This window comes from Pseudochaenichthys georgianus, chromosome 4 (assembly GCF_902827115.2).
Source record: "Pseudochaenichthys georgianus chromosome 4, fPseGeo1.2, whole genome shotgun sequence".
In the NCBI taxonomy this organism is placed as follows: Eukaryota; Metazoa; Chordata; class Actinopteri; order Perciformes; family Channichthyidae; genus Pseudochaenichthys; species Pseudochaenichthys georgianus.
Genome location: NC_047506.1, coordinates 17,977,027 through 17,991,290, shown reverse-complemented (window position 1 = coordinate 17,991,290; position 14,264 = coordinate 17,977,027). Strand labels below are relative to the sequence as shown.

Sequence of the window (14,264 nt, the reverse complement as noted above, 5' to 3'; positions counted from 1 at the left end):
TTTTTCCATTCTTACCTACCCTACCTTTACGCTAGAAATGCTGTGGATCAAGTTGAGTATAAAGCCACTAAATAAAGATAATCAGATATGGCAAATGACAGAGGCATCATATTGCACATTGTGTGTGTATCACGTGTGTAGCGTGAAGGACACACACACACACACACACACACACACACACACACACACACACACACACACACACACACACACACACACACACACACACACACACACACACACACACACACACACACACACACACACACACACACAGCTCCTCTCAAACAAACAAACAAACAAACAAACACCTGCCTCTTATTTCCAGTGCACTAGTTTGAATTGGGTTGGCTTGATTGACTTTCAGCTCCCGCCAAACTGAAGGGAAGGTAATTACACATAATTATTTAGACAAGGTTATAAGGTCAATATGGGGCTCCACATAAACGTTTAATATATTGAGACGATAAGGTCAAATAACCAAACTAATTGTGAAAATAAATAACGAAGCAGTAATATGTAAAACACGATAAACAGATTTTCAGTGGGGTTGTTTACCAGAACACCATCTGTCTGTCCCATGGTTACCCGTTTACGGTGCCCTTCATAATCTCGCGATACATCTCCGGAGGCAAACTGCACCCACGAGAATGTCGTTTCGCGCGCTGAAACTAAGCTCCAGTCACATTTCAGATTGAAAGGTCTGCTAGCCAATGAACTCGAGTTGTTTAGAGCAAATTAGCCAATGGGGAAGCTGTATTATTAGAGCAGGCGGGATATCAAAGTCTTGAAGAATAACTCATTGATCAACCTCCAACAAGGCAGAGTTGCTTGTGCAAACCTCATACACAAGTTAGTTACGGAAAACGTGCGCGTTACTCCGTAAACCTCTATTTCTTGTTTTCACTTGGACGAACCATCAGGTAAAGCAGATTTCTTCTCGTGTTAAAATAACTTTTAAAATGGTACTCATTGAAATCTTCTCACAGTAACTTGGCTAGCTCACTATGGTTAGCTAACTTCACAAAGTCACCTCGTTTATGTTTGGCTTACCTACCGAGCAAGCAAAATGTAAAATTGTAAATTAAATATTTTGTCACTGGGGGAGTTTTATTTGCTGTTGAATGTACTCTCAATTCTCTGTGCTAACCTAACGTTGTTGAAAGGGTTCGAACAATAACTTGTAACGTGGTTTGCTGAAACATAAAGCATTGATAGGTGCATGATGAACTTGACTTGAGCTGTTGTTTATTTGTACTATTACCACATACTGCCTAACACATGGTGAAATAACTAGCTTTGGCAATTCACCGCTTCCTCTAGAAGCAAAACACACCACGCCAACCTCCAAACACTGTATTTATTTTCCAGTTTTTCCGTGTTGAAAAAACGACTCATATTTTGTCTACATTTTGTTTAAATGGAATGATCTCGGTAAATGAACGCATATCAGGAGAGAGGAAGTCGTTTTTGTATCAATGTTGTTGGTGATGTTTTGTTCACGGGTTTATTCGAGCCAGGAGAGCGACCAACATCTCAGCTGAGAACTCAAAGTAAAAACCAAGCAGCCATCGAGCTCAGTGTTTACCACCGAGAAAGAACAACACACGGCTTATGCAAGTAGAGGAGCGTTTAAGTACAGTTATAATCGATTCCATGGTGCACATAAGGTAGTATTTCGGTGTGTTTTATTGTGAGAGACTGAAGGCACATTGTTTGCTAGCGCTCCCTCCCGTCCGGATGTGCTGCTCAGTTTTAAAAGAACTGGGAGTGGCCTCAGCTCAGTTTCCCGCACTGTATTTAAATCAGCCTGTTCCCTCCCTTTCTGATTCTCTGTTCAAGTGACAGCCCAGTGCTGACAGAAACACAATACACGGACCAACACTGATATGGTCAAATTCCCTCTGCTGATCACCATTTAATTTTCCTTTTTAACTGAATTCATTTCATTTACATAATTTTAATGATTGAATTGGCAAGAACTCTATGATGGGTAGGTAGGTAGGTACGTACTTTATTGATCCCTATTTGGGAAGTTTTTGCGTTGCAGCAACATAAAAAACACACAGCAATGTACACAAGAGAAACGAAGACACAGAAATAAACAGTACAATATATTTCATAAATATGAATAAAATAGCATTTAAAAAGATAAAACGAATATAATGCAGGATATTATTGTGCAAGAATGGATTATCCAATATTAAATGGAATATTCATGTAAAATGTCCAGTGTGATTTTAAGTCCAGTTGTTAAGAGAAGCTATGGAGCAGACAGTTCTTTTCCGGCCAGAGGTGATTTGTTATAGAGAATAATGTCCATGCAATGATTATGAAAAGCAACAATCCACGATGAAATGCTTTTTTTTTGTGTATTGAAAACTTACAAGCTGATATGTGGCCACCTCAGCATTAACATTGCCTTTGGGAGGCCTGTGGCACAGTGGGTAGAGTGATGGTGTTTGGATCAAGGGAGCACAGGTTCAAACCCCACTGCAGTCAGCATGCTGTTGTGTCCCTGAGACACTTCACCCCAAATTGCTCCTGTGGGGATTGCCCACAGTATTGAGTATGTAAGTCGCTTTGGATAAAAGCGTCTAACAAGTGACATGTCATGTGTAATGCCTTTGTAGTTTGAAGAGTCACAATCAGTGGATCTGTATTGTTCTCGGTAAGGAAGTGTCTTTGATATGGCGCACAAGATATCAGAAACACCTGGCTCAAGATGGTGATATCTGCATTGCGAAATTACTTGAATTAGTTTAAAATCATAAAGAAGCCTAAGAATGGTCATTGTGGGTACTACTACGACTTGGACATGCAATTGAAAGAGAAAGTTATTAATTCTCAAACTATTTAAACTGCTGTGTTGCTTCCATTAAAAAAAAAAGTGGACAAACCAAATATTAGGATGGGGGCAAGGTCATAGTGATGTGCCATTCAATGCTTTGTATCAGTTTTACTCTATTATTTGTTTTAATCATGTATTACTTACTAAAATGATTTTAATCAGCAGTTGGATTTAAATGCAAATACCAACCAATTAATAGCATACAAATCGTGTTGCTCATGCTGTTGATGATGTGTTTGACAAAACTGGCTTCTATCAGATCACTGACATCTGCTGTTGTTGATGAAATCATCCATTTAACATGAGTGAATACTCACAGAATCTACTATAACAATTATTATTCTTTTCACTATAATGGTACATGTTTTGATTGTTAACACAGGGCAGCTGCAATGTGGATTCAAGTGCGCACAATGGATGGGAGTGAAACCCACCGGGTGGATTCCCTGTCCAAGCTCACCAAGGTGGATGAGCTACGTCTCAAAATCTCTGAGCTCTTCAAGGTGGAGCCAGACGTGCAGAGACTTTTCTACCGCGGCAAGCAGGTGAAGCAGCTTAGTAAACATTTTGCTCAGACAAGTCTCTGGTTTTGTTGGATTGTGTCCCAGTAATTTAAAGTCTGAAGCTTCTTAAACGTATTGGTGTTTAAAGAAGACTGTCCTTTAAACATAGTGGTAAATGTAAAACGTGTAATACAAAATATGCATTAATGTGAACGTGATAAATGCAGATCTAAAGTTTGTTTTTTGGATATACAAACTTTAACCTTGTTGTTTTTTAACATCAGATGGAGGACGGCCATACCATATTCGACTACAATGTGGGCCTAAACGATATAGTGCAGCTGCTTGTGAGGCAGAAGGTTGATGTGGTGAAAGGCAAAGACAAAGAAGCAGAGCTCTCAGACTCTGACTCTGGTTGTGGATCAACCCGGAGTGAATCCGACAAGAACTCAACTCACGGGGAGGCCGAGGCTCAGACCGCCGGCACCTCCGCCACAACAAACACCACAGAGCTCGTTGATCCAGGGTTTGGATCTTACAAGGTATGTTCTAAAGCTGTTGGCTTGGATTAAAAAGTGTTTGCATGTTATCTGTACTTTCAGGAAAGGGGAACATCTAATTGTTCTTTTAGGGATAGGTAGTGAACAGCTGTGGCGTAAGACCTGCATTTAGCTACAGTAATGTTGGGAGCACGCTCGTCACCCATTCAAGTTGTTTGTTGAACAATTAGGTCAGCTTTCAGCGTGGGGAGAAGAAAAGATTCAAGCAAAGATGCCCGAATGATTTTAATAAAATAAATATGTGATTGGGAAATCGACATTAATGCTCTATACTTGGAGATCCATGCAGTTGCTACAGTCTGACCAACACAGTTAAAGTTAGCTGTTAGCGGCTTGTGGACAGCACAGTTCTTCTTGGAAGAAGCTAACAGATAGCAAGATTGCATTGACCATAATAATGATGCCTTTAAGCTCCTTTCAGTATAGATGAGTATTAGGCAAAGGTCACTTATTATGCAGTATATGTTTTAACAGAATTATAAAATGGATATCAGAGGGAGTCATGACCCCTTCATCTTCCTAACATTACTCGAAGCAGCTTTTAATGCATTTATTTGATATATTTTCTTGTTGCTACGAACAACTGTCAATGGTAATAACCGGTAAAAGAAAGGGGTTGTTGTGTGGCAATTCCTGTAAACGATGACCCCATGTTCACACCCACTTTTTACAGTTAGAGGCCAGCTGTGTGGAGTTGAGATAACAGTGGGGGGGGGGGGGGGTGTGTGTGTGTGTGTGTGTGTGTGTGTTTAACTTCTTTCTAGCTCTTTTATCATACTTCTTCTTCATAATCTTTACACAATGTTTCAGACAGTTTTCACATGGCACACCGAGTGCCTTCCAGAAGACACTTTCTAAATGTAGGAATAAAAGTGCATGTTTTTCTAGCATAACACCTCTGTGTGAATACAGTTGCTGTTGGTGAACACTTGACATGAATATACAAATGTAGGTGATTTGAATGGAGAAGCTGGCCTGTAATTGCGCCGGTCTACATTTCGTCCAACGGATTCTTATAGACATTGTGAAAATGTTTCATGTTTAGAAATTCTGTGAGCCCTTTTGAAAACAAACGGACAAATCATATTTACAGAACACTTAATAATGTGTTGAGGACAAATGTTACAGCCTTTAAAATGTATTTCAAGATTGTTCTAACTTTTTTTCTTTGCGTCATTCAGATCAATGAGCTAGTGGATGCAAGAGACTTAAACATGGGGGCGTGGTTTGAAGCGCAGATCTTGAATGTTACCAAGTCAACAATGACGCCTAAAGCAGAAGCTGCTGATGCACAGCCAGCAGAGGAGGAGATATTGTACCAAGTTAAATACGAAGAGTAAGAATTCCTTTTCTATTTGTGTCCATCAATCAACATGTAAAGCTATGTTGTGAATCTATGTTTGAAAATATCAGCCAACCACCGGCAATGTTTTTTTTATCTTCCAAACACTGAGTATATTTTGTATTTACTCCACTATGATGTGATGGCCAGAATCAAGTAAACTGGTTGCCTCAAAATCCAGGATTTTTAACTTTACTTGTCATTAGAGGTTATTTAATAGAAACAAACACGAAAGTAAATGGTCATGAGAATGAACTCTGGACGTCACTTAGACACACGATTGTGTCGGTTGGGGAGTTTGGAAGTATGTTGGTGTTTGAGGAACATTCTTCTTAAGTGTACCTGCAGTTGAGCGAAATATACTTTTACACATGCGGTTACACTCCCATGCAGCAGTGTGTAGGAAGCACCTGTAGTGGTGTGTGGCTTGCCACCGAACTGCCAACTGACCTGGTATCACCTTTACCATCGCAGCTACCCAGAGAACGGGCTGGTTCAGTTGCTGGCCAAGGATGTTCGCCCTCGGGCCCGCACGGTGTACCAGTGGCACCAGCTGGAGCCAATGATGGTTGTTATGGTCAACTTCAACCCAGACGACCCCAAGGAGCGTGGCTATTGGTACGACGCTGAGATCCAGAAGAAGAGGGAGACCCGCACAGTGAAAGAAATCTATGCCAAGATTCTCCTTGGGTAAGTGCTGTGTTGCATTTTAAGGTCTGCATTTTATATTGGTCCTCAGATTAGGGGGAACTGCAACAAGTCAAATATCAGAGTAGATATCTGTTCAACCTGCTGCAGCGGCAGGCGATCATCTTGTGTTCACGTTTTATCTGTATATCAAAGTTTGTTGGTTTTTGGATGCGCTGTCTCCTGTGGTAACAGGTTAACTTTCTGCCGTTGTATGAAAGTAGCCTGCATAATATATTGCTATTTGCTAGTAATATATTAAGTACTTTGGGTTTAATATAACTCTCATTTACACTTAAAGGTGGGGTAGGTAAGTTTGAGAAACTGGCTCGAGATACACTTTTTGTTATATTCCATGGAATGCTCTTAACATCCTGATGGCAATGAATATCTGAAGTGCTTTGACAAAAAATCCATAGAAAAAAAGTCATCTGTGGAATCCGTAGTACTGTAAAAAGCACGACCAATCATTTTAGCCGGCCCGGGTAAAATAACTGGATGGCCTACCTGCCTGTCAGCCTTCCATCTGTGCACAAACTTATCTCGTGCCCTCATTGGTCATGTGCGCGTTTGTGTGTGTTGGAGGAGGGGCTCTGTAAGGAAGTAGCAGATTTCTTCCGGCTGTGTATTTTCAAATTCTAGCGCACTCGAGCTGGTTTCTCCAAAATTACCTACCCCACCTTTAACGGAACAAAAATAAATATTTGACTCTTTCGATGATGATACAAATGGTAGCCTTTTATTTTTGTATTTATAACATACTTCTGCGATTCTCTCTGTATTTTTCAAAAATGCCTGTTAACTTTCATGCATTTGGTGTTTTAGCTTTTCGAGTGATCATATATAACATTATAAGCATGAAAAAGTGCCAGTACTACGAAGGCCATCTTGACATCTATTTCTCTGTTTGCAGTGATGCTGGTGACTCTCTTAATGATTGTCGGATCATGTTCCTGACTGAAATCTACAAAATCGAGGAGGTTGGTTCTCTGGATGAAACACCCGCTGGATCCGAGAGTCCGCTGAAAAGTAGGTTTAATTGTGTTAACTGGTATCTATTACACCACCTAATGAAAATGCTGTAGAAAGAAACGGATTAGATGATGTAATGAAATGTGTTTCTTCTCCAGGATCAAATGGACCAGAGTGCAAGCACTGCAAAGATAATCCCAAGAAAAACTGCCAGTGGTGTAACTGCCACGTCTGCGGCATCAAGCAGGATCCCGACAAACAGCTGCTGTGTGATGAGTGCGACATGGCCTATCACATCTACTGCCTGAACCCCCCGCTCACCTCCATCCCTGACGACGAGGACTGGTCAGTGGCATCAGGCTAAACTCAAATTCTGATGTATATATTCAAATATCCTGACATTTAAAGTTTAGCAATTAGCAGTCATTTGTTGATGAGTGAAGATATAAGTACAATGTTGTCTTGTGGCAATGGTCACCTGTCATTGTGAAGGGACTTAACCTATACTGCTCCTTCATGTATTGAACCTTTAGGATCTCAAAGTGCTCGAACACACAGTTTGTAGCTGTTTTGTGGCATCGATTCATGCTTCTGGCCATTAATTGTTATTGTCACACTGTGCTTTAGCTGACCTGTACTAGTGTTAATTTCGTCAGCTATTTTTTTTATTTAGTTTTAGTCTTAGTCCTGTGTTACATTTTCGTTTTAGCCATATTTAGTCACCTTCATCCTGTTTTTATTTAGTCAAGTTTTAGTCGACTAAAAGTCTGAGCATTTTAGTCAAAGAAAACTAATTATTTTAGTCTACTTTTTGTTAATGAAAACTGTTGAGTCTTTTTTAGTCATCAGATTATATAGAACATTTCAGTCAAACTAGTCCAGCCAAAACCAATAATTTGTCATTTTAGTATATATAAATAAAGAAGATTATATCTTGTCCTTATTTGATGAAAAACACAGGTTGAATGATTAAGAATGCAGCTTTGCAGAGAGTATCTGGTCAGGTTTGTGGTGTTTTTACGCTTTTTTTCTCCGCCTCATTGCAGTGAAAATGGGCCCAAATATCACATTGTTTCTTTCTCCCAAGCAGTGGATGCTTTAGACTTTTTCGTTGTCAGTCATTTTGACGGACAGGATTGTAAAATGTCCGTCATAATCCATTATTATCCGTCGAGTGCACAATTTATCAATCACTCGCGCTGACGGGGGGGTATTCGGTTAACGCGAGTGTGACCACTGCTCCCAAGCCCTGTTGTTGCCATTTTATTTTCTGTTGAATAAGGTTAGTTAGACCATGAGTTAGACCCGAGCCTTCCTGACAGTTCATATTGTGCCGCTGCCCGGTGTAATTCAAATGTACCGTCGCGCGCAGCACAGACACAGCTGCTGCCCTGCCGCAGCACCGGAAATGGAACTGCTGGGAGAAAAACTGACTATCAGAGATGTAACGTTATCTTTGATAATATTTCGTCTCCTCATTTTTCGTCAACGAAAGTAAAGAGAGATTTTGGCTTAGTTTTACTTATTAAACTACATTTTCGTCTCGTCACTTTTCGTCAACGATATTCATGATGATTTCGTTACAGTTATTGTTTACTGCCGTCGGTGCCGTCTCGTCATCGTCTCGTTTTCGTCATGGAAAAAAAGGTCGTTGACGAACATATTTCGTCATAGTTTTAGTCAACGAAATTAACACTAACCTGTACTCTGTATACTGTCGCAGGTATTGCCCAGGATGCCATAATGACGCCAGTGAGGTTGTGTTGGCTGGAGAGAAGCTGAAGGAGAGCAAAAAGAAGTCTAAGATGGCTTCTGCCAGTTCCACCAGCCAGAGGGACTGGGGCAAGGTGAGGTACTTTTTTTTTTCTTTCTTAAAATTATGATTTTGAATAAGTCACTTATAGTTGTGGGGCCCAGGGGAACCCGGTTTAATTATGTAATAGTTTAAGAATAAATAATGAAAAAGAGCACGTTTAAAAAAAAAAAAAAAAAAAAAAAAAAAAAAACTGGATGCGCTGATGTGTGGAGGAGACGGCTCATTATTTATCAAGTTGCAGAAGCAATTATTTTTTATTAAAGTCATTGTATGCTATACCATTGATCTACTGTCAACAATATCAGTATTGGTGCATCTTCTAAAATGTATAGTTTCGTTTACTGCATTGGTGTTACATACACAAATACTTTAATGGCAACCATTTACTCCTCCCCCTCCAGGGAATGGCCTGTGTTGGTCGAACCACGCAGTGCACCATTGTCCCATCAAACCACTACGGCCCAATCCCCAGCGTTCCTGTCGGCTCCCTGTGGAAGTTCAGAGTGCAGGTCAGTCCACGCAGCGGGAATCCTAGAGGATTACCAATACCACGGTTTGAGTGCTCGTATGTTTAGTGGCCCCCAATGATGTTTAAACTCTGTTCTAGGTCAGTGAATCTGGCGTCCACAGGCCTCATGTAGCTGGAATCCACGGCAGGAGCAATGACGGGGCCTTCTCTCTGGTCCTGGCAGGAGGATATGAGGATGACGTGGTATGTTTTGTTAATTTCCTTTTTTTTTTCTTTTCGTTATGATATGAAATGTGTTTCTATTCATCTTAAAGTTGAAGCCAGACTTTTTAGATGTTTTAATGTCTGTAATATTTACGTTTCTTAAAGGATGATGGTAACGAGTTCACATACACTGGCTCTGGTGGGCGAGATCTTTCCGGAAACAAGAGGACCGCTGAGCAATCATGTGATCAGACACTTACCCACATGAACCGGTATGACATGACTCATTATAGCCAACAGGATTTCTGCATTTTCAGTTATTGCATACAGTTCATTTCTTATATCTAAATTGTTCACTCTGGTTCTCAACAGGGCGCTGGCTCTCAACTGCAACGTCCCTGTCAACGACAAAAATGGAGCCGATGCAAAGAACTGGAAGGCGGGAAAACCAGTTAGAGTCGTGCGCAGCTGCAAGGGTCGCAAACACAGTAAATACTCCCCTGAGGAAGGAAACAGATATGATGGGATATATAAGGTATGAGGATACACTGGACGGAATCTGCATGTGTTTTTGGTTTTAGAATGTATAGAAATGTAATTAATTTTAAAACTGCAACTATTCAACTGCATGGATCTAAATAAATAAGGAGCATGCATTGGTTTCTGAACAATTGAATTACTCGTAACCCAACAACTACCTCTACTTTGATTATTTAAAATTCGATAAATAATCTCGTGACTTTGGGCTTCTAGTGGTAGTCTTACTCTGTCATTGAATTCCTTCAGATTGCAAAGTACTGGCCAGCCAAAGGGAAGTCTGGCTTCTTGGTGTGGCGATATCTGCTGAAGCGTGACGATGAGGAGCCGGCACCGTGGACGAGAGATGGCAAGGACCGCGTCAAGAAGCTCGGGCTCACCATACAGGTAGAGATGATCCTTCAAGCTACATTAGCGCAAGAGGGTTTCATGTTTTGGGTAAATTAACTGTGTCCTCTGTGTAGAATGCAACTCTTTTTAATTGATTTAAAGAATGGCCTTCTTTGAAAAGCATATCTTGAACATGTCAGTATGGATGCTAATGTTAGCTGTGCTTTGAGCTGATGGTTAACAGTAGCATAACTTCAATTAAATGGACTTAATATTTTTTCAGTATCCTGCTGGCTATCAAGAGAAAGAGAAGGAGAAAGAGAACAAAAATGTTGCGGATGAGTCTTCGGAAACACCCAGCAAGTCAAAGAGGAAGAGGAAATCCCAGAGCAGCGGTATGTTTTTGCTCTTACCTAATATTCAACACTAGTTCAAATGAAACTGTTGCAGATCAGCCCAAATGCTATGCATTGGTTTGTTTTGGTGTACAATATAAATTGTAGCATTGCCAATGTTATCATAATTGATCAGGTGAGACATTTTATTGGTTTTGATTTCTGTGTAAAATCTATAAAGTATAACCGTCCACCCCTTTGCTCTAGTACATTTAAAATGTGTTTCTTTCTTACAGAATCCCCCAAGTCTTCACCAACCAAAACTCCTAAGAAAATAAAGCTAGAAATGTACAAGCTTACTAGGGAACAGAAAACCTTCATCAAGAATGACAAGCAAAACAAGAAACTGTGGGATGAAGCCATGGAGTCACTGTCACTTGGACCGGTGAGCATTACTGTGTATTTGGTTACCAGCTTATGTTTGGAGGAATTTTAATGTGACATTTCAATTTGAAAGGACAAGTATGTCCAATACGTTAGACCTTGGACAAGAAAGAGATGTCCTAGTGATGACTTTAATTGGTAAAATCACAACAGTGCTCTTGCATACAATACTCGATAGAATATCTTGCAATGGCGGTTTTTTTGGGCAACAGGAATGGGTAGTTTGTAATACGCTTTCAAATGTTTATTGTCGTTCCTACAGAAATTCCTGAACAAAGTCGAAGAAGTTTTCCTCTGCATTTGCTGCCAAGAGGTTGTCTTTCAGCCAATCACCACAGAGTGCCAACACAATGTCTGCAGGGTGAGGAACGATCGTTGATGATTAACAAGAGTTTTTGACTATCACTTAATTGTATGCAGCAACAGAATCATAGCTCTAACACTGTTTGTTGTTTTGTTTTTTTTGGTTGATATACAACCTAAAATATGTCTATTTTATTATGTTGCTGTCGTGGTTGGGTTATAAACATTTTCCTAAACAGCTTTTGATCTTCACGTGACATCCTAACCAACCTTACACCCACCTGGCTACAATGCAGAAACCATTTTTAGAAATGAAATGTCAAAGTTTGAGTGCCTGAAATTTAAATGAAATGTCTGATTCTTTCCGCCTCAGGAATGCCTTCAGCGATCCTTCAAAGCAGACGTGCACACCTGCCCGGCCTGCAGGTACGACCTGGGCAAGAACTACTCCATGAACATCAACAAACCCCTGCAGGATATCCTTATTCAGTTTTTCCCAGGCTACAGCAGCGGGCGATGATCATTGGTTCTGCCTACTCTGCCTGGGAGGAAACGCCATGTAAACTGTAAGGGCGTTTTTCAGCAAAGGCAATAAAGAATCAATCTCTCTTAATATATTTTTTAATGATTTATAAAACTGCAAGTTTTGTGGACTTCAATGCTATCGTTTTTCTACCTTGGATCTGCCATGTAGTTAAAGAATTTTTTTTAATTCCTTTTCGTAATCGCGCCATTACTCCGTTAACGCCTTACACCGTGATTTTACTCCCAGCGTTTGATATTGTTCCCTTAACTAATGCTAATGTTATCCATTCTATCAAATGTTTGTTACCTTTTTAACTAAATCCCTCCATGTTTAGCACTGCTTATGAGCACGTTAAGTAAAGAGGGGTTGAGCCGTTTGCTTATTTGGACATTTTCTATACACTGCTATTATAAGAATATGCGTCTCATCTGGTCTGCTGTTAATTTTGCTGTTGTTGGTCAACATGTTAATGCAATTTAAGAAAAAATTCTGATCTTTTAGTCCGAGTTTTTTTTTTACTGTTTAACTTTGAAATCTGGCCTGACAGTGTTGTGCATCTCCTGGAGCCGTGTGTCTGCGCTACTTCGTAGATCTCTAGCTAAGGTTGCAATTGACAACCTAGGCAAACATCAACAAACGAGATTGCGCTAACATGATATGTGCACAAAGCTGCTCCAGAAAATGTAGATGAGGTCGGACTTTCATGCACAAACTAAACCAGTTCTAAGTTTAGTTTTTCTGCTTTTCAGCAGACTGAGAGGAAGTGTCTTGTCGGGGAACGTTGTCATCCAATGTGGTTTGATTTTCTACCTTGAATATTGGTTTCTTTAAAAATATTTTCATATAATCCTTTTATATTTGTTAGAGATTTGGTTTAAAAGTATCCATGAATTTGATTCAACCTTGACAGCTAAAAATGTTGGATTCTTAAGGCCATTATATAACGTGGTGAAGATTTGAATTTTCTCCCGTTTCAAAAAGGTTCACTTTGATGAAGTCCAAAGAAAAACAAAAAGTGCTTAACAAAGAGTGTTATGTAGGACACATCTATCTAGTTATTTAGACATTGTCCCTGACACAACCTAATTAAGTCTAGAAATGTTATTTGTATTTTCTAAAACATTTAATTTGTACCTTTTCATCTTTTTATAATCTATTACTGCCATCTGTAGGGGGGCTGTTCAGTCAGATTGTTGTGCCTCCTTTGGTCACTCGTATGACCTGACCTCATTTAGAAAACAGGAAATGCTTGCATTAATAAACTTAAAGGAAATTCCCCACACTGCTCCTGAGATTTGATATTGAATCGACTAGATTATCTGAATTTATTATTGATGACTACTTTTGCCGTTGCCTTTGTCATTTATCAATATTTGGTGTTGAATTTCAACAGCAGTGTGAGACTATGTCCCTCCACATGCCAGCACTTTGAGTTTTGATGGAGAGACAAAGGTTTGCATAGACTGGGAAATGTATATTTTCGGAAATTGTATAATTTTTTTTAGTCCATTTTAGTTTTGATATGTAGTTTTTAGAATTGCTTGCACAAGTTTGGTGCAAAAATTGTCAATACGTTTTCAGTGTTATTCAATAAAAAAGTGAAAATGAAATGTGTTCGTTTTTTAGGGTACTGTATTTAGGAACATTTACCAAAAAAAACATTTCAAATTGTAATCTTGAAGGTTTCAGCTGTGGGCTGGAATTAACTTTGTTTTGATGAAAAATGAAAAGATAAATACTTTACAGGAATACATTTTAAATGTGGAACTGATTTCAAACTTCACAATTTCAATGTTTAAAGGACCTCAAGACTCAGAAAATAAGTCAATTTACTCTAGAAGTTTATCTTAATCCACGCATGTTTTTATAATTCCAATTGTCACCTTTTTTCTTTACTAAAGAAATCAATGCTGTGAATACTCAGAGTATACCAGTATGTCATTGGACAAATTGCAGGAAATATGATGGTATAAATATAATATATTAATTATACATTCTGCAACAAACTACATTTCCTCTTCTGGAATAAATAAAGTATGCCTTAAATTCAAAGGAAAGAAAAATAAATACTTCAGGGTTGGTTAAGTATTTGAAATATCAAAAATATTGACTTATTCCTATTTATATATAAAATATGTATCAGATTTCCCTGTACAAATACATTATCTGTGATTTTTTTTTTGGATTTATATTCTTTAGGATCTTTTGTGCATTTTAATGATACCAAAATGTATAATACTTAGCTAAAACTTGTGTATCAGATTGCTTATGCCTTCTACAGAAAAATTGGGAATATATAAACAAAGTAATTTATAATTAGTTATATTAGTTTTTTTCTGAATATTTTTTAAATGTTTTATTGTAACCAAAAGAGGTAGCATGAAA

The 14,264-nt window shown here is 39.0% G+C and overlaps 1 protein-coding gene across 1 annotated transcript; it reads left to right on the top strand.

Moving 5' to 3' along the window:
* Nucleotides 1-794: 794 nt before the first annotated feature.
* On the top strand, nt 795-13,489 carry uhrf1 (ubiquitin-like with PHD and ring finger domains 1). Its single transcript, XM_034081399.2, has 17 exons — nt 795-923; nt 3,234-3,396; nt 3,639-3,896; nt 5,096-5,250; nt 5,731-5,946; nt 6,857-6,972; nt 7,074-7,260; nt 8,639-8,762; nt 9,133-9,240; nt 9,339-9,443; nt 9,570-9,676; nt 9,777-9,939; nt 10,191-10,328; nt 10,555-10,666; nt 10,903-11,051; nt 11,313-11,411; nt 11,727-13,489. The coding sequence occupies exons 2-17, from the start codon at nt 3,244-3,246 to the stop codon at nt 11,871-11,873; spliced, it is 2,337 nt and encodes a 778-aa protein (XP_033937290.1). The 5' UTR covers nt 795-923; nt 3,234-3,243; the 3' UTR covers nt 11,874-13,489.
* The last annotated feature ends 775 nt before the right edge of the window (nt 13,490-14,264 follow it).